The following is a 20,494-nucleotide window of genomic DNA, read 5'->3' as shown; positions in this document are numbered from 1 at the left end:
ATACAATATACATATTGTGCGCCATCGAAATGAATCAACGAATGTCAGGTAAATGGATTGGATTACCATACATCAATTATTACCTATCGATATATATAGGTTGTAGAAAAATATACGCCGCCACCTGGGACTACTCGCAAGGCATCAGGTATCCCACTAACATGTGAAAAGGAATCCAACTTCTTATTGTCAATTATCTAACTGTGCAAGCTTGTTTTTCTTCAAGATTCGAAAAAGTTTCCTGCGTAATTCTATAAGTAATTATCACCACGCAGTTTAGAAAGCGGCACACCCTTTTCAGTGCCTCAAGTTGTTAAATGATGTAGTTCTTCTGGAAGTTGAGGAGCTTCATGCTAGTAATACTCTGACATTTAAGGCAACTTGCAATCTTCTTTTTGCACAACGAACGATAGTGACTTCGTTGGGGTCGATTTTAAGAATAATATTCCTCGTTTGGTACGCTTTTATCGAATAACTGTTGCTACTGTTGGTGCAAATCCAGCGGGTCAGTTTCTTGCAGAAGCGCTTCCGGTTGACCAGTCGCACCACAAAGGACGTCTGTATCGACGTCGTTTTGTTCGGTTGAATTGGGTGCTTTTGGCTGTTTTGAAATAGTTAATCTGTTGATAACCTGACTGATAACGATATGTCCTTTTTGTTTGGCTTCACCTGCTCTGAAAATATGACCACTTTGTATCACTTTGCCGCCACAATTTTACATGTCAAACCGTACTTCCTTGTCTTTGCGTTTATCTCTAGTAAAATATATTTAGAAAACAAAGCCATTGCGTAAGTGCTTAAAATATCGGAGACTCCTAAAAACATGAATGGAAAGCTATTGCTTTTTACGTACTGATTTCACGCAATTGACTATTACTTATTATTACGTATTACTTAACTATAGGATGCTGATGATATTTTGTATTATTACTGTTGTCTAGATAGGCTTAGACATTAAAAAAAAAAAGTACTTTTTAGCTAATAGGTTCTTGATTGTATGAATAAACTTGCCAGTTGTTGTTCCAGTTGTTACAGACGGAAACGTCGTTGTCCGGTCCATAGAATCGTCCCACACCGTGAAATCATCCTGAAAGATTACTCAAAATTAAAAAATTTTCACAGTTACTAATTAATACTCTGTATTCGATGAGCAAGAGGATTAGTTTTCGCTTCTGCGACTTATAAGGGAAATTGTCCCTCATGCCTTCTGCAAACCTAGTGTCCAATAAATATATAATACAGACTGGAGTAGTAGTTAAATCTGTAGTTACAGTTAAGTAAACGCAGGAATTATGGGACAGGCAAATCTCAAATTGAAGCCTGTTCAACGGACTGAAAAGGACAGTTTATTATGGCCCATACTTCTGTAATAGTCTGCACTGTGGGTCTCACATTCGGCTGAGCGGCACGAAGGACCGTGTCTGGCTGTGTAGGACAGAAAGTTGCATGTTTCACTTTGTCGGCAGCGTCGTGTTCTACCGATGACATACTTTCTGATACAACGTTATTTTCGACTGAAAAAGAGAAGTTCTCCTTTTTTGGCTGGAGCGTTATTTCCTTTACAGTGCAGACATCCGTGTGTCACTAATATTGCAACTTGTTTCTATCTGGAAACCAAAGTTGAAGGCAAATTGCTTACTTGATAAGCATCCCGAACACAGCAGAAGCCTAGCTTTTTACATGCGTCTCGCAATCTTTATTCAGATGCGGAACGTGTGCTACGAAACAGTATAGAGCAAGGCTGTGCCTACCGATTTATTGCTTGGCCCACTAAACCTCGCACCAAATGCTTAATTAAAATTAAGCCTTGGGGTCGACTAATAACTTGTACCAGATATAATAATATTAAGAAAATAATGACAACAAAAATAGAGCTAGTCAAGTCACAGATCGATGTACTGGCTCCACAAACGAAGTTTACAGCACGCTCATGACAAACTATTAGTCAGTCATAGTCACTAGACCAGTGATTTGTCGCATGTTACTTATGCGAATATAGACAAGAATAATTCACACATTGACGAACAATTTATTTTTTAATCATATATCAAGGCGATGCCGTCATATATTTTAACGCACCAATTTGCATTTATTTGACGGGGTTGTTGGCGGGCTTGGGGTTTGTCAAGCTTCTGGCGGAGCGGTTATGCTGGCCGTTATTTAACGACCTTTGGTACCTATAGGAAAAGCTACCCTGGACACGGACGGTGTGTATGGTTCACGTAAGTTGTGTAAACAGTTCTTTATGTTTATTGTTAAACAAACCAATCGCCATCTATGCGTGGACAATAAATTTAAACGTTTAAAAGGCCGCCAAAGTATAATTGTTGCACAAAGCGTTATTTCACAACTGATACCCTAAAAAGGCACGATGCCGTTATTAAGTTTAATGTTTTTAATATCTAGAGTTTATCTAATCAACCACTATTAGAAACGTTTTGTTCTGTTACTACGGTGGAGCTTTTTAGCAATAAACATAATAAATGTAAGAATATTGTGTATAGCTGAAACGCGACCTCTATACCGAATAAAAAACTACATTGAAGGCGCTTACCGAAGACTTTTGATGTTTTTTTTAAAACACTATTTGTTTTTAAACTTCTACTAGAGACGTTAGTTTTTGTAATTAGATAAATTTGCTTAAAGCAAAAGATATAATGATTGATACGTCTTTTAAACACTCTGTGCTGTTTGGAAGCTATATTTTGTGGCAAGCAAGGTTCAAAAGATAACGAAAATATAATATAATACATAATTATATCCGTCCATTATCGTTAGATTAGAGTGTACCACCTAAGTGTACATTTACGTTGACCTGAATCTAGTTCAGCCAACCGTATTGTATCAAGGTCTTACCTATATCAGTGGCGAAGCAGATGAGTAGTGGATATTGCAGGCGGGCCTCAGTGTCTCAAGCCGCAGACTACCATGGTTTTCTGCGCGTATCTGTGGCCTTCAGTCCAGCAGCGAGGTGTGACCTGGTTCTGCAGTGCAGATCCCACCGCTGCTGCGAGAAAATGTCAGCAACTGTCGTTCGATTATGCGCAAGCGACAATTCCATATTCTCTATTCATCAACACTATCCCGTTATAATCATCATCCATTCCTCAGCCTCATCTAGAGTTTTACGATTCGCCGGGCGTGTATAGACTCAAAATGGGTCTGCAGTACCAAGTGGTTCAGGCACGGTCACGATCAACAGATAGGGGCATTGGCTGTATTTATGAAGCGCAACTAGTTGTTTAATTGGAAATGTTTGATTTGTGCTTATTGGTAGCTGCGAAAGAACCTTGATAGCTAAGAGTGAAAAATAAATATGGCAAGATAATGCGCATTGTCTAGGAATTTTATCTTTTCAACGCTAAATCAAATAATTATGGACAAGGATCCAGTCGTTTAAGTGCAGAGGCTACTTAATCGTTAAATGAAAACAAACATGAATCAAGGATTTTTCAAAATATTTATTTGCCGCCTACATTCCAGTGCACGTACGATGTAGCTTGCTGGCCAGTCATTCTCTCCATTATATTTGCTACGCGGCACGTTTTCTATGCTTACAATAATTATTTTCTATTACTCATGCCATATCGGTGTTAGTTAAATAAATGGTCGGACATGCATTAAAAGATAATGCATTAATTCAATAGTAATCACACTCCTTAAACTTCATACGTTTGTATACAATGTAATATTTCTTTTCTACCTTCGATTCGATCCCATATCATAGATTCTTTACGCGTACGACACCGATAGCAATCGCTTTCCTTAAACTTCAAACACTTACTTGACACTCTCTTTAAGTTTTGTACATCTATTTAGTATCATTAACAATGACTCTAGTTAAACATCGGACACTAGCCCAACCTCAATGGCGATAAGTTTTCTTAAACGCCGTATCGTAATATTATTCCGGTGGAAGTTCACCTGGGGCCAGACAGATTTTTGAGATGTCAAACCAGAAAAAAAAGCGGACAGGGAATTCTACGCAAATGACGCAACTGGCTTTACGATCTCCCAGAGCAACGTTTTCTGCTGATGCGACCGCTGAAATGGATAAAGGCCACGAAGAGGCCTCGATGCTAGGACAAAGTGAAATGGCGTCGCTCTTATGGAACGCCAACTGGTGCGTATGTGCGAAAACTTTTATTAATTCACAATTAAAATCCGTAACTATACCAAATTGTTCATATCCACGAAAAACAAATGTACGATTGAATTACAAAATATTTTTTGTACAGTTGACGAGCACTTTCAAAGTAACCAATTTCCTATTTTTCTTAGTTAATGCTTTTTAAAGCTTTCTGTTTAGGTTTAGATATAAATAGATTTTTGATTGAAGTTCGCAATTTGAACTTAAACTTCTTAAAAAAAAAAACTAATTTTACTTGAGTAGGTCATAAATTGACATTAACCTTTGTTATATATAACGTACGATTCCATTTGCAATTCAGTATTGCGCTCCAATGGACTCTGATAATTAGTACAAAAAAAACCAAATAAAACTTGCAGATATAAATTTTAATAGAATCGGAACTTTCATGCTTAAAATTTTCAGTGCGCTACATATAATAGATACAAGTAGCTTCATAGAAAATTCACAGTAGGGTGCTTCATTGGATTGTTAATATTGAACGCTAGGTTTTACTGAGTGCATTAGATTCTGTTGACCTACAACTCTCCAGCCTCTTAGTCGAAAAATTCGCACGTCAATCCGTGTTTATCACAGGAGCGTACTCAAACGCAGTGTAGATTTGCTTCACAATACTCGTACACAATTAGACCATTTATTTAACTGGCAGGCAGTAGTACCATAGAATGTTTACTAAGCATACCTCATCTTCCAATAGCTCGTAGACCCAACCTTACACATTGCTAACAGTTTGCATCGCTTAAACGATATGATCAAATTTAGGATCGAGTGGATAGCGACCAGAAGGGATCTCTATAAAACAGCAGACCCCCACTTGGTCATGTTTATATAGCATGTGTTCAATTTAACCGCTCAACAAACTAGAAAAACCAAGAGTCACATGCAATTTCCAGATACTCTATTGACCAGCATCTGATGGATTTGCTGGTTGTATCGACTCAATTGTTTGAATTGAGCTGCTTTTTCTCGTAGCCAGTTGTGCAAAGGATACGCGCATTCACAATCGAAAAGGTTCTTTCTTTTTCTATCCGGAAACTGTTCTTCGATACACGTTTGCAACACTCCGTCAATCATCTATCAACATAACAGAGAGCACAATGGAGATAAATTTAGCTCGCGCCCAACACTTAGCAGAAAGTACGAGCCTTCTATGCTGTGCGTCCGCTCATTGTTGTGCTTCTCCTCCGGCGAATTGGTGTTGTTGCCGCTCAGTCTAGACAGTGTTATCGGGGAATCACTCTGTGTGAAGCGGCTGATGCTGGTCGTGTCTTGCCTATCTGTAAGTCGTAATAATATATAATCACCTTGTGCTTGTTTGTGGTTATAAGTGGTCTGTCTAGGCCCCGTGCTGTACTGACGAGACCCTTCAGTGAAACATCAGTTGGGGACCGCTGACCCCGAGGTCCCGACTGCCTTGAATCATGTATAACGGAGTCGGACTACAGACTGCCCGAGGCAGCGGTACCAATGGGTATATACAGCGCAACCTCGGCTTTGTGAACCGCAATCGGCAGCAAGTGAAATACAACACTGAAGAAGATATCGAAAAATTGGACCGCCAACTCAATAGCAAGCCAAACCTTGCCATTCTGGAGCATAACCGCCGACGGCAGATCGAAATTGAATGTGTCAAATATGAAGAACAGATGATGCAGCAAGGTTACGCTGAAGACGAGGTGCAGAAGAAGGTTGTTCGGTACCGCCAGAAACTTATGGAGAAATATGAGAAAGAGGCGGATAAGCGACCGAAAATCGCTTTGGACGAACTTGGGAGACCACTAGCCAAGGAAAGCCACGAAATCGCCGAGGCGAACCAGCTAAAAAATGACAAACTCCGTGAAGCGTTCGGAATCGACAAAGACTTCATTGATGGTTCGTCTTTCGATCAGAATGCTCGGAGAGAAAGACTTGAAAAAGAACGCCAAGAAAAGGAGCGGCAGCGTGAAGAACAGCGCAAACTTCGCGAGAAGCGGGGCTTTGTTGATATGGGCGCTTGTGGGGACACTGAGGAAGAGGGAGCAAGTCCACCAAAAAAGAAACAAAAATCAGACGAAAAAAACAAAAAGTTGTCGAAAAAATCGAAAAAGAGCTCCGTTGCGGCTGCACCAGTCAGCAGCAAGAAAAAGCGGCGAAATTCTCCATCGAGTTCATCATCTACTTTATCATCGAGTTCTTCATCGGATTCTTCTACGTCATCGGGTTCATCTTCGTCAAGTTCGACCTCCGACTCGTCGTCTTCATCTTCGTCGTCGTCGTCTTCGTCATCATCGTCCAGTGACTCCGAATCGGAGGATAATGAGGATAAGAAACGTAGGCGTAGGAAGAATATCAGAAAGAAGTCATCTTCGAATAAGGATAACAGCAAATCGGCGAATGAACAGAATAAGAACAAGAAGAGATCGCATTCTAACAAAGACAAAGATAGAAGCAAAGAAGATCATTTGATTCGCAAAAAAGACGAAATCACAGCGCATAGTAAACTCCGCCATGTGTCGCCTGCTAATGGCGGTGGAAGAGGAGACGAAAAACGAAACCGACGAGTAAATTCTGCAAAAAGTCAAAAAAGGCACAGGCGAGACTCTTCGCTAGGCCAGGAGGCCAAACGACAAGTAGATGGTAAAGGCGATGGCGGTCGTTCTCGCACGGATTCAAGAAAGTCGCCTAGTCGACGTGGCGCAATTGAGGAAGAAGTTAGTCATTGTAACACATGGGGTAGTTCGTCCCCCCAGGCCGAAAGATCACGTGCACGTGATTCGAGTGATGAAGGCACAAAGGGACGTCTTGATGGTACTACTAAGTCCAAGAAGAAACACCACAGTGAAAATAATAACACAACCGACCAAAGAATACGAGGGGGTAGTCCATCGCCTCACACCCACAGAAGGAGACATTATTCTTCGAGCGATGATGAGCCCTCGAGAAAGCGAGATACTGATAAGTCAAAGAAAAAACATGACATCGAAAGAAATAAGGAAGAACGCGCCGTCGAAGAATACCGGAAGAAAGACCGCGCTCACAGATCGTCGGACCGAGTTAGAGAGGACCGTGAACTTCGAAAAAGGAGCAAATCACCCCAGATCCGAGGGCAAAGGCAAGATTCGTCTAGTAACGATGGTTCTGATTCGGACCGTGACAAATCTAGGATACGACGTGAAGAAAAACAAAACAAAGAATACTTGAAGAGGAAGGACCGCCATCGGTCTTCCTCTGATGAATGCAGTGAGAAGTCTAGACGTGCTGTTTCCGGTGAAAGAGACGTGAGCCGAAAGCAAAAGGGGGGTCGACCTGAAACTTTGAAAGATGAGCGGACACGAGGGAAAAATAAGGATTCGCGGCGAAGCTCGTCCAGCGACAAATCCGATCACAAAAAAGATCAATGGCGTGATCGACATGACGAGAGCTCAGACGTTGAAGAACGAGGCCGTGATCGCTTTTCGCCGGATAGCGTCTCAAAACGTAGAGAGAAAAGTAATCGTCACGACTCACCCGAAAAGCTCTCCGAGCACCGGGAAAAGAACCGTCGGAATACTACTCCGGAAAAGCGTTCAGCACGTAAGGACAAAAGCCGTCGCGACTCTTCAAGTGATGAAAAAACTTCTTTTAACAATAGCCATCGTGACACAGCGCATGAAGATATTGACGACAACCGTACCGATCGACGGGAGAAACATCACCAATTTACATCAGATGATGAACATTCGGATACCTCACAAAAAGGTAGTCCTAACGAATCTCCTGATGTGCGCTCTGACCGTAGCAAAGACCACCGTGTATCATCTGTAGACAGTGGAGATGCGAAGAAGAGCAGCCATTTTGTTTCGCCTAAGGGGGATTCGAGCCGGATGGAAAAGAATACTGGAGCAGCTTCATCCGATGCTGAACACGAACAAAAAGGCTCACGCGATCAGGACCGCGATAAGCACTCGAGGATACATCGCTTAAAACGGAATTCCTCAGAAGAAGCTAAAGAGCCCAGCAGGACTGATGAGGTACGGCCAGTACAAGTCGAAGTATTTGAAACAGTTGAAGTTCACGAAAATCCCAATAGGGATCAAGAAAAAGATATGAAATGTAACGAGGACAAAGATTTGTCACGTGAAGATGACTATAACGTTGAGGACACGCACCCGCGCAAAGAATCGGAGCAAGAGAGATCGGATATCGAAATGCGAGAGGTTGAACCGAAAGAACGAACTGAAACGGTGATCCCCGAGGAGCCAATTATAGAAAGAGATGAAAGGGATGCGAAAGAAAAGGAATCACTTCGCATAGACGACCAGCGAGAAGCATCTGAAGAACAACAACGAGACAAATCTGAGGATAAAAGTTGTCCAGAAAACAAGGCAGCGGATCGACGGCGCAGCGAATCTCGGAAGAAGTCGTCTAGCCCAGTCTCACCTTCCCGAAGGCACCGTAGCTATTCTCGAAGCCCACAAAGAAAATCATCGCCATCGCATGATGAGCGCCGTGCCAAATCTCGAAGCCTGTCAAGGTCCCAGCAAAGACACTCCCGCGATCAGCGGGATCGCAGCCGCTCACGAAGCAAAAGAGAACGGAGTAGGTCTCGAGTACGACGGGATAGGAGTCGATCACGTGATAAGAAGGAACGCAGTCGATCCCGAGGCCGGAGAGACGGAAGCCGAACCCGATTCCGAAAAGATTTGCGGAGTGGTGGTGGTAGACGCGATGCAAGCCGATGCCGGGGTGGAAGGAATAATCGGAGCATTTCTCGTGACCGGAGACGATCAGTGGAGCGGCACGTTACTCAACGACGGCGAACAAGGTCGAGAGATCGACGTCGACTATCTCCACGTCGACGTTCACCGATTGCGCGATCGCGTTCTCCAAGACGCAGGTCGTTGGTAGCCAGATCGCGATCCCCGCGACGAAGGCTTTCCCCAGCCAGGTCTCGTTCTCCTCGTCGGCGATCGCCCATGGCAGTAAGAAAGCGTTCCCCGGCGGGAAGATCCCGCTCACCGCGTAGACGGTCTCCAGTCGCTCGGTCCCGCTCGCCACAACGAAGACGGTCGCCAGTGCGACGACACGATTTTTCGCCACGGCGACGGGCATCACCCAGACGTCGATCCCGCTCAGGCCGACGCACGCCGCGAAAGTCGCCTGCGATGCATCGTCGCTCCATATCTCCTCGTCACCGCTCACGAAGTCGTTCCACCTCAAACAAACAACGGCGCTCAGCAGATAAGGTTCTTCCTAAGAGTTACCAGGATGCCAATCCCGACCGTAGGCAGAATCGCTCGGATGTATCTTCCAGAAGGAGAAGACTGCCTGCTGCTAGAAGGGACAGTAGCAGCTCATCGGACGATGTCAGTGACGAACATGAAGCTTCGGCTACAAGAAAAAGCAAGGCGCAACAGTTGGGAAAGCCGCGCCGACGTTCTTCATCGACATCTTCATCATCATCCGATGACAATGCGGTGCCAGCAGCAACTAACGTAGATAAGGACAAAGCCAAGGAAGAAGCCCCGAAAAAGCCAACGCACGACGGACCCTCATCAACAACGTCATCTTCAAGCGATAATGAGCCTGCAACTGAAGGCAACAAAATCGATGGCCGAAACAAAAAGGGGAGTAGAACCAACGGAAAGCCAAGAGATCGAACCGCCTCAGCGACAAGCTCTTCTAGTTCGACTTCGTCATCGTCAAGTTCGTCAAGTTCTTCCTCAGAGGACGACATTAACGACGCAGGTGGCGGCGGGGACGCTGCTGTGTGTCGCAACAAGAAACACGTAAAAACCAATAAGAAGCGACTCGTACACGCCAGCTCATCAAGTAGCGAGGAGGAGGAGTGAGAACTACAGATGGAACCTGGCAAAATAAGATCAATTTTTCCAAGCGTGTTTTGCCGGACGCCGATGCGGAAAAATTATTTCGCACATATAGAAAAACGAAAACACCTATTGAAGTGTTGACCATGAGAAAGTGGATAGAGCGAGAGGGAAGTGTATGCGAACGAAGTATGGGGAAAATTGTGATTTCTTGCATCGCGGCCAAGAAAGAAAACTATAACAATAGAATGGTGTCTGATGCAACTTGCCACCACCAACGGGTCAGCTGGATCCCGGGAGAAAAGTCCCAGGTTGGCATGGTCAAACTTCTCACCAAATTCAATGACGGAGCGCACATTAGCATGGAGCGCTGAGCAACCCGTGTCGATATATAAAGGATTTCTTTGTTTCTATAAAATATCTACTGTCGTACGGTTACTACGACAACTATTACTGTAAAGGATCTGTAGAACGAATAATAAACAATATAAATCTATATAAATATCTTTAACACACCGTAAATAACAAGTAGATATCTTGTATTACATACAAAAAACACTACATCGTACACAAACGCATACATTCATGATAAGTAACATTGAACACTGACACTTAAATACACATCATTTAGTTCGATACGTATTAAATAAACAAAAAATATATATACTTCGCCACTTAGTTTGATCCGTCGATTTGCGCATCAAAAAAAAAACATTATTCGTGTATAATGTCTAAAAACGAATAAAATAATGTATTATAGAAAACGCTGTTATGTTTCTTAAATGTATTTAGGTGTGTATAATAAACGTAAAACTAGACTACCGACGTTTAAGCGATAATAAGGATAGAAATATACTATATGGCTAACTAAATTTTGACATCTTCAATTGACAATTGACTTCTAAATTAAACTGAAGCCGATATCAAAATACTAGTGTTGTTAACGCTGAAGCCATTCCGATCAATTTGTGGCACAGAGAAAACTTTTTTATAGCAAATAAATCGCAGGACATTAAGGCAGGCAGTTAGAAGTTAGCGCGCAGTTAGAAGGATATGAAAATATTCGATCTGTCTCCTTAGTTATTATTCCTAAAAAAAATATCTAAAAGATTTTTTTTTATAATATTAGCTTAGTATTATCGTTCAGTGTGATGTCATGCTCATTTCTATGATTCAAGCGTTAAAGCAAAAACTTGTCGTATCAGTAAGCCTTCCGTGTATTCATCCGTTCTAGTATACTCGTAGAATTTTACAAACTCAGTTCGTGGTGTCCTATGGTCATTAATGTAAATTACACAAAAAATTAAACAAAATTATGTTACTATTATGGAAAAGGAGTAGTAACAAGAAAAGCGTATATATAAAAGACGGAGCAATTTATATAGTTTTCTTTACTCTAAATTTCATGAAACCACAATCCTGACAAACCGGCAACAGCCGAGAAAGGTAGTATGATACAATTATTTGACGCATTTCTATGCAGCTGTACTGTGCACGTAGAGCACCCGAAATTGCGCTTATTGGCGACGTCTCAAACCAAGCAACTATAGAGGATTCTTTGTCTACTCGATTGCCTACGTACTATTCTTTATTTGTAATTTTCCTCACCACAACGATATTAAATGAGGCAATTAAGAAATAGCCCAGCTAACTTCTGCCGCTTTGGTCACAGTTAAGAAAACCATAACATCGTGCGCGTTGCTAAGGGAAGCTTCTATGGCTACCTGCGAGAATAGGACAATGTCGCTCAATCTGCGGCGTTAGCTATCCGTCTGCTTGAGCTGAACGTGGAATGGAGCAGCGCTCGTTTCTGGGTGTCTGTGTGCATGTTCACGCAGGTGTCCAGGTTATGCCAGCCATTGATAACGAGATCGTACGCAAACCGCTGACAATGAGAAATAAACAAAGGGAGAGGAGTCTTCGACAAGTATTCGCGTTCTGGCTCTGCTGATTGAAAAACACTGGTCACGAATCAATTTAAAGGAAAAAAGATTGTGGCGTTTTTTGGAAGTTGCTCATTATGGCGCCACCGAACACCAAAGGGAAATAAGCAGTGACTAGTGCTGCTCTAAAGTGCTTTGAATGAAGTTGGTCTTGATTAGCACATTTTGGGGATTCGTGAAGAACGACCATGACTTTAGAACAGACAGCCTGTGAAGGTAAGCCTGAAATCACCGAAACCGTGATCGTGGAACTAGTCTTATATCCTGCATGCGATTGTGCAAGATTGGTCTGTAGTGGGTTGATAATGAAATACTGCTGTTTATTTGTACAGTTACATTTTCAATAATTTTAGGAATGAATCTAACAGTTCCTCTTCAATTAATTTTTGTCGATATTTAAATAAAAATAAAAATTGTTTATTTTCTGAGTCACACAAAAATGCGTGAAGTATTTATAATAGCAAAGATTTTGATACAGGTCTGTCAAATCGTTTTAACTACGAAAAAAAAGGAAAGTTTCTTTTCGAACGTCTGTTGTTGAGGTCTGGCATGCAGTGCTTGTTTCATTGTAGATGGTTTCAGGACGTTTCAATTATACCGATGCCTATTCTGCTATAAATTATGAGCTTGGTCTAATAAAGTTTTACGGTAAAATGTTTCAGTGTGTAAGAAAATGCTTTCACATTTATCTCTTGAACTAATTGTAGTTATATCTTAGAATTCGTAAACTTCTTTTTGGGCACCCAAGTGGTACTATTTAATACTTTTCTAATGAGATAAACCAATGACCCTTGGTTACATTTTTTTAATTGTTTTATTATTGAACGGAGCTGTAAATTTTTTGCTTAAAGAGTCCTATAATTTACATCTACCTCAAAGATAGTCCTTAATACTGCACCTACAATTGACAACTTGAACGTCAGATGACTTTTCTATAGTTTTTAGTGAACTATTCCTGTGTATGATTGCAGATTTGAAGGCGTTCGAGCGCCGTCTGACCGAAATCGTTCAGTTCCTTCAGCCTCCAACAACGCAATGGAGAGCTTTGCTGGCCTTTGTTGTTTTGTGTGTTGTTTCTGGTGAGTAAATGATAAGCTGAAATTTTTTTGACATGCCGACAGTAAAAATAATAGGTTTACAGAATACATCGTTTCAAATTTTTTACTCGTGCAGTTCTTATTATAATACAATTCCGTTAGGAATCATTGTATAAAATAAAAGACAACCCAAACGCTCAACTAACACTCACTTATATAAGTCAGAATTGATACATTTAATATAAACATTTCTTTCCTAATAAAGAAATTCATATATTCTTATCTCTAAATGATAAGTAATTTTGTTAAACCCGCACGACTACATTAGAAACTCTGCTAGTATGTTCTTCTCCATTGTAACTTTGATCTTGTTTTGTTTCCAGGTGCAAATATGTGGCTATTCGATCCCGAAACGTCGCGGGTTTCGCTGTCAGCTTCGCTTCATAGCCACTGGTTCTTTTCCTTATCAGTAATAACGTTAATGGCGTTATTTGCATGCGGCGTTCACCGGCGCGTCGTGATGCCGGCCATTATAATCCAGCGAGCACGCAACGTTCTCGAGGAATTTAATATGAACTGTGACGATACAGGAAGACTCATACTCAAGCCCCGTCCTCAACAGTGAGCTCCAGCATTTCGTACACCTACAGTGCACCCATGTGCTGCTTAACTTGTTCACAGCTGTTAAAAAAACTGTACAATACCTAACCTGATAAACACATAAAAAGTATTTTAAGAAATGCATATTGAACTTTCCTTTTAAACGAACGAACGATGTAAATACAGGAAAAACCAACGACTCAGAAAAGTATGGGCCCGCATATTACCCAAGTATATTGTAGCATGTCCAGGAACAGTGAACGAGCGGCTGATAATCGGTGTGCTATTTTCGTGAAAAAAGGAAATAGAAATTAAGGGAGGAACGAACCCACGATTATGGTGAAAGCCGCAATTCCGTACAGTCCTTGGCATGTTTATTTGATAACGTAGCTATGCAGTTTGGAGCCTTCGGGAAAAGGCAACCAGAAGCAAAATTTTAATTTAACAATTTTCATATCTCTACTCCACATTAAGTAAATATTGGAGGCGAAAGAATTTGTCAGAGAGATCAGTAACATTAATAGAAAGACAGGAAAAAATAAAAACGTAAACATATTCAGCGTTTCCTTTCTATCTCTCCATCTGTGATAAAATTGCATTGAGCGGTCGGCTGATATTTGCCTGACTCCAAGGAGCGAACGATTGATTCTTGTTGTACTTGCACCCGTAACAGTATATAGCATATGGATATTACCGATCATATAGCGGACAGGCAAGAGAAGAATTCTGAAAAAGAAGTTTAAAGAAAAGGGCATTAAGTTTCCTGAAGACAAGGAAGCAATCTTTGAAATTCTGCTATAGGGAGCGCAATATTTGTTAATATAATATATATAATAATGTTATGTAATATTTGTTATGCTAAGCATGAAGCTGATGTTTGTGATATACAAGAGAAAATACGGGTACTGGCCATATATGATTCATTGTGAACCTAACAGTAAATTATTTAGTTACAACATACTTAAACCGCTAATTTAAGTGGTTCAAGCGAACACAGTTAATTAATAAGGCGTGGCAATTACCTGAAGTGATGAGGTAAGCTATAGAACTATTAGATTTCCTCAACAGTAATGTTGCACGAATCAAGAGATCTTTACTATCGCTTGTATGGTACAAAAAGCTATTTTGACACTGTAAATTGAATTAACTTGAAATTCTTTACCGCAGAACGTTTCGGGCAATACCACACAGTAATCATAGCAACGCTCAAATGGGATGGAAAAGAATGAAATGAAAAATAAAGTCCTTTTTGTTCAGCCAAAAAATATTAGGTAATCCTGTAATTTCATATTTCTTGGTTATTAAAAAACTACGAGGACACTAAGAAGGTAATTACTAGTTGTGTTTTTTAGATTCTACATGGAAATGAAATGAGGAAAATATACAACCGTGAAACGTGAGCCGGCCGGCCGTTGAAGTCTTTAAAAGTCGGTATTGATAGCTATCATTATTGAGCAAAGACCCTTTATAACGATTTTTCAGTTTGACAGGCCTCATAAACTGCTCTCAATTATACTCTTGAAAAATTCCCTTCAACAATTTTTGAATTATTTGGTAATCCATAAACGCCAAGTAATGTCAACAACAATCTTCTCAATCAAACTGCTAGTCCGTTCTCGTCCGCCACACTAATTAGCATCATAATGCTTAGATGAGGGAAAGCATTATGCTTGCATGCTTTATTTTGAGAGACAAAGGTAATCAACTATTGAGCGATACTGGCTACAGAAGCTGAAGTTCGAGCTCCAACAACTCTGCATTATTAAAAAATTACCCATTATTTATAATTTAAATTGAGATAAATTAAGGTCACTATCTAATGATATATGGATGGAGTTTAGAAATAAACTGCTGAACATGCATAATTTAGTGATTTTAAACGTATGCGCAAACTTTCATAATTTTTATTCGTTTGTTGCACTTATTAGCTATTATTTTGTTGTATTTTGATATTATTACGTATAAGATAAATAATTACTATAAAATTATCTCAAAATATATAGAGAAAACACTTCATGCACAATTTATTTACAGCAATGTAGCTGCTAATAAGCTAGTTAGTATTTACTCTGAAATCGCCCAGCTGCCAAACTTCATAACAAAATTTAACGCGCTATTTTAGGTACCTCAATAAAGCGTCTTTTGTCATCCGGTGGGTTTATTATCGAAAATCTTCTGAGAATATGCCAACTACCATCAAAAAATTAAATTTTAGGCAATGCACAGTATAGAACCCGAGGCGCGGGCACCGGAATGGCATAAGCTAACGCTCCACACATGGAAAAGAAACACCAAAATCTGCTCGAGTACCAATGATAAACGGCAGAACAGACTTGCGCTCATAGGTGCTTGCTTAAAAGCTTAGGAAATGTAAATGCGACTACCAGGTATACTCTAATTTGACTGAAGCATATCTGTGTGGTTAAAAGAAAGTCGGCAATGAACCTATCGGCAAATTACAAAAAAGAATTCTCGGTCTGTTGTCTATAATTAGATCTCGTACAGGTCGCCCTTGGTTCGTATCAAGATCTGCTAAGCCTTTCTTTTTCTTTTCCTTGTTCCTGTTTATGGCAATTGCTATATTTTTATCTATGGGAATTTTGTGCAGGTTTTAAATTATGCGCGACGTTTTGTTGATTTTTTTTCAATAACATGAATTACTGTGATGCAGTTTTATGGATTGATGATATTAGAGACAGCAACATAAACAACGAGATTATGTAGTAGAGGGTGTCTGTATATGCGCGTGCTAACAATACGACGTTGTTCACTAAATAACGGTACTTCATTTAGTATATGTTAACAAAACTCCTTTCTGATAGTTATCAATTAAGGGATATGTAAGTCAGGATCCTTGAGAGGATGTTGCAAACGCTGACATAAATTGCCAATGTCGTTATTGTTTTATTTTTTGGGATTAGCACATAACTCCTATATCCTCGTAACAACCAAGACTGCCTACGGTACGGTAGAGAAGTATTTCGAATAAATTACGAATAAGAACTACAATGATATTATGGTGATCAAGTGTATAATGACTCTGCAGTGAAGCAATATTAAAAACCATTTTAAAAAGCATCAAGCGTCAATTATGCTCCTGAATCTCATGTTGTATCCACTTAACACTTAATGATGGCATGCTCTTTTAAGCCAGTTTCTATTAGCACCGATGTCTTTTATTTTAGATAGATGAACTATGAATATTTTAGACTGATGAACTGGTATATGTCCATTATGCTCAATGAACGCCGCTATATGCATAAAAGGTTTAGTGAAGCTATCTTTTAATCAAAGAAATTTCTTAGACTGGCCCATATATTGCAATCGCATATTAGAGCCGTAGGAGATTTTTGGATCAGACAAAAAGGAGAACAAACAATTTACAACAATAAACAAAAAATTACAATATAACATTTCGGTTTACAACAAGGTATTATAACAAAACAAAACCTATACAGATGGTAAAGGTATCTTTCGATACAGATTAACACCTAATTATCTATGAAGATTATCACTTGTTGAATCCTAAACGATCCCTAATACGGTAATAATTGAGGTTTGCCTGGGACATCCGATGTCAATTGCAGAGCAGGCATTAACAACTACTGTTTCGCCTTCTGCTTCATAATGCGCACTATTGTCGGCCAGGCAGTAGCTGACACAATACCTAGTTAAATAATGCTATCACGTACGATGATCGAGAAGACGAGATAAACTTCTTTGTGACTATTTATACACAAGCAGATCTACGCGCAGCAAAGATATCAACAGCTGCTGTTTCCAATTGGCTTTCTAGTATTGCGAATGTCAGTATCCTGATCGGTTGCGTTTTTGTGCTTACGTGCATATATGCTGGGTCAGATACCTCGGTATATGGGTCATAAGGAACTAATAGGCTGTCACCTGATAGCCCAGATTGTCTCAAGGCCCCCTTCTGGAATAGACTGATTAAACACTTGCGACGCGCAAGCTGACGTTTTGTTCTACAACTGATGCACGTCAGTAGCCCTATCATTGCATATCGTATTAAATGTTTTACACAATATCATTGTTGGGACTGAGTGATGTAATTTTATAATGTTAACCCAGTTAAGGTTATATGATATACCCGTGTTTCTGTAAGAAGGTACCAATTGAAATCACTCGAGTTTTTTTTAGATATATCTTGTATATACTAAAACAGTTGAAGCCATGCGTTTTAATATGATAATATTATTACGTTTTAACACGGATATATATATATATACATATACATATATATATATATACATATACATATATATATATATACATATATATATATATAAACAATTAAAGCTTCGACTTGAGTTTAATACACCGGGATCCTGAGGAATCAAAGCATTCGTAGGTAACCTAAAAGGACGGTTGAAGCAGTCAACAAAGACACGACTTGTCATTGGATGGGTGAGTCATGGAGGCAAAGTAATACAGCTATTATTTCAGTATTAATTACTGATCTTCTTTCATACAATACAAATGTAACCTACAACGTGAGGAACCAAGGGCCACATTATGTATCCTTTCAAAACTTGGTAGGTTCACGTCTTTTCACAAGCGTATTTATAGATAAAAAAGAAAAGGAAGGTATAATAACATAATATCGGCCAGTAACTATCTGGGTACATGTACATAGTTCCCACTTCCTCAACAGCATACCGAATCCCTTAGAAGGGCCTTACTGTTAGAAACTATGCTTCACAGTACCTGAATATCATGTCTAATGACCTCCTTGATTAGACGTCTCATTAATAGGAGGCATCGTAACCACCCAGTTACAACGCCATTATCTGGAACCGTTTATATGCGTAATGTATCAATGTTCACCAATATCATTGCGTAAATAATGATTTTTCTGTGCAGCAAAATAACATATGCTTCATTGCTGTCATAACGCTTAGTAATTATCACGTCACAGCCAGATATGATGTACTTGATCGCTAATGACCCAATAACACCCATCGCTTGACCATTTCCAGCAAAAGATGCCTAACGGCCGCGATATCGCACCAGAGTCATGAATAGAATCGTCAATTTAACTACAGATCGGTCCGTAGTAGGCTATAACATCAAGAGCAACAAAATTAGTAGCAGGAGAAGTCGTTGCTTGTTCTTTTCTATAAACAACTAATTATCTAATAAAATCGCTTTTATTAGGCACGGCGACGAAAACACTAGAGAATTCCATAGATTTGAGATGGTTTTAGGGCCATCTTTCTACAAAATGTTACCCCTTTGGTAGTGTTCTTCTCCATATACTACTAATCCAATTCAAGCCACAACGACAGCGAAGGTTATTTGACATTGCAGGATGATCCATAAAAAGTAAGTAATGTACAGGAAGGCAACATTTCGATAGCAATCTAACCAGTAAAGATTAAGTAAAACGTAGCTGACGCTGATGTTGGCATAATGCTTATCTAGACATGTCGATACGTGTACGCACTTGCGGTGCAGATAGCAGAAGATAAATGTTGCTGAAATCTTGTCGCATCAGTCTCACTCTGCTAATAATGACAGGCGTAATGAAGACAACAAGGAGATAAGATACGGACATTATTGATATTAATATATGAGTGAATTGACTAGCATCGAATTAATCTAGATCCGTTCTATAATTCCGCACCTAATCGATTACCTATCTGCAGTAAGCAAGACAGATCTTCTTACAACAGAATTCTGTTGTTGTTACTGTTATTTTTGTGTTTATTTTTTTTATATTGATTTGATCTGTTTCCGTGTGAGAAAAACAGAAACGGCAAGTTGCCGAGTGAATCAAACCAATGTCCTAGTAATAGGTAGGTATCCTTACACTCTCTTTCGGTCTCTTTCGTTGTGTGGCTCTCCGGTGGGAAAAAAGTATTGTAGTATACAATACCTATGTAGAAACAATACTGCATAGAATGCCGTGTTTTTAGGTGATACGAAAAACCTATATCGTTATTACTAACGTATTATATAACGTTTAGATATGCAGTATTTCAAAATTGGTTATAAAACTTAAAAAGATATAAGTATATGGGTAGATCAAAGCGTTTTTGAAATGACAAATTGTACAACCCCGCCTTAGTTTAGAAGAAAATTCGTTTGTGAACAGCTCACTGGTGCGCGGAAACTTGTCGCATACAGAGAATGTAGGGAATTGCCCTCATCTTCGCAACCATTATGTCGTATTGCGTTAGGACAGATCGCACGTTCAAGGATGTATCCCTCGTCCATGTATCTCTCGGTCAATCAACTTCATAATGATTAGCTAAAGTGCTGGGTTCTGGTCATTCATGACGATTCTTCTATTTCGCTCTGAAACATCGGAATGTAGTAAAATTTGCCTCTAAATAATTTCCAAGTCTACATATTTCAGATATCAGATGATGATTTCATGCTTGTCTAGTAAAGCTGAAATAAAGCTATAAAGTGATATTATTTTTTCTAAGCTATAAGTTTTCCACCGACTTATGTTGCAGTCGTAACACGTTACCTTTTTTTTTTAATAAAAATTGACAGCCTCAGGATGGATTAGCTGAGACGTGCATCAGATAAACAGAAGCATGTTGGGCCTTCAGAATTGTACGCGATAGCTTACAAGGACTGCTTGTAACGTTACATAGCTTCTCGCTTAGCATATGCACTTGAGGAGGCATGTGATAATTTTCGTCAGTATACTAATAATTTTTCATAAACTCCTTCAGTAAGAAGCAACTGTCTCACTGTAGTGAGTTTTGTGTTGGCATCTTCTTTCCGAACGAACAGAACTTAAGAGACTTTCGGCTCAGCCAAAACAAATCCAGTTACTATTATGGCTTCAGAGGTGGCGACGAGTGTAGAAAAGCTTTTAAGGCGATCCAGAACGTGTTTATCTACAACATCAATTCTGAAAGCTAAACTACCTTTACTAATAAAAGGCTGGATGAGCTTGGTCAAAAAATAATCAGGTGACCGATCTTGTAATTGGAGAATATT

At 39.8% G+C, this 20,494-nt stretch overlaps 3 protein-coding genes across 7 annotated transcripts; 2 read left to right on the top strand and 1 right to left on the bottom strand.

The window, feature by feature from the left end:
* Window positions 1–24: 24 nt before the first annotated feature.
* On the bottom strand, window positions 25–5,265 carry LOC111244807 (uncharacterized). 5 transcript variants are annotated; one of them, XR_015320703.1, is made up of 3 exons: window positions 2,857–5,265; window positions 1,012–1,087; window positions 25–669 (listed from the first exon to the last, which is right to left on the bottom strand). XR_015320703.1 is itself a non-coding variant. In XM_022792239.2 (3 exons), exons 1-3 carry the CDS (start codon window positions 1,486–1,488, stop codon window positions 482–484), a joined length of 435 nt encoding a protein of 144 aa, XP_022647974.1. In that variant the 5' UTR covers window positions 1,489–1,535; the 3' UTR covers window positions 25–481. The 5 variants fall into 5 exon arrangements, 4 of the variants coding, with proteins under 4 accessions (XP_022647974.1, XP_022647976.1, XP_022647975.1 ...); XM_022792239.2 differs by lacking the exon at window positions 2,857–5,265 and adding an exon at window positions 1,363–1,535 and having other exon boundaries at window positions 25–674; window positions 972–1,087; XM_022792241.2 differs by lacking the exon at window positions 2,857–5,265 and adding an exon at window positions 1,363–1,535.
* A 76-nt stretch (window positions 5,266–5,341) lies between these two features.
* Window positions 5,342–10,700, top strand: LOC111244806 (uncharacterized). Its single transcript, XM_022792238.2, has one exon. It carries the CDS (start codon window positions 5,572–5,574, stop codon window positions 9,958–9,960), a length of 4,389 nt encoding a protein of 1,462 aa, XP_022647973.1. The 5' UTR covers window positions 5,342–5,571; the 3' UTR covers window positions 9,961–10,700.
* A 1,011-nt stretch (window positions 10,701–11,711) lies between these two features.
* Window positions 11,712–14,781, top strand: Cnep1r2 (CTD nuclear envelope phosphatase 1 regulatory subunit 2). The gene is made up of 3 exons (XM_022791245.2): window positions 11,712–12,095; window positions 12,851–12,958; window positions 13,300–14,781. Exons 1-3 carry the CDS (start codon window positions 12,068–12,070, stop codon window positions 13,539–13,541), a joined length of 378 nt encoding a protein of 125 aa, XP_022646980.1. The 5' UTR covers window positions 11,712–12,067; the 3' UTR covers window positions 13,542–14,781.
* Window positions 14,782–20,494: the final 5,713 nt, after the last annotated feature.

Source organism: Varroa destructor, unplaced genomic scaffold (genome assembly GCF_002443255.2).
Source record: "Varroa destructor unplaced genomic scaffold, Vdes_3.0 BEIS01000002.1, whole genome shotgun sequence".
NCBI lineage: Eukaryota > Metazoa > Arthropoda > Arachnida > Mesostigmata > Varroidae > Varroa > Varroa destructor.
The sequence above is the reverse complement of the archived record's forward strand: the minus strand, read 5'-3'. Positions and strand labels throughout refer to the sequence as shown.

Bases quoted from the DNA above. Each gene is read 5' to 3' on its own strand.
- Cnep1r2 (XM_022791245.2), top strand. From the start codon at position 12,068: ATGACTTTAGAACAGACAGCCTGTGAAG. The intron at 12,096-12,850 runs GTAAGCCTGAAA...GTATGATTGCAG, and splicing joins AGAACAGACAGCCTGTGAAG to ATTTGAAGGCGTTCGAGCGC. The intron at 12,959-13,299 runs GTGAGTAAATGA...TTTTGTTTCCAG, and splicing joins TGTTTTGTGTGTTGTTTCTG to GTGCAAATATGTGGCTATTC.
- LOC111244807 (XM_022792239.2), bottom strand. From the start codon at position 1,488: ATGTCATCGGTAGAACACGACGCTGCCGACAAAGTGAAACATGCAACT. The intron at 1,088-1,362 runs GTATGGGCCATA...GTAATCTTTCAG, and splicing joins CAGTGCAGACTATTACAGAA to GATGATTTCACGGTGTGGGA. The intron at 675-971 runs GTACTTTTTTTT...TCATATTTTCAG, and splicing joins AAGAACCTATTAGCTAAAAA to AGCAGGTGAAGCCAAACAAA.
- LOC111244806 (XM_022792238.2), top strand. From the start codon at position 5,572: ATGTATAACGGAGTCGGACTACAGACTGCCCGAGGCAGCGGTACCAAT.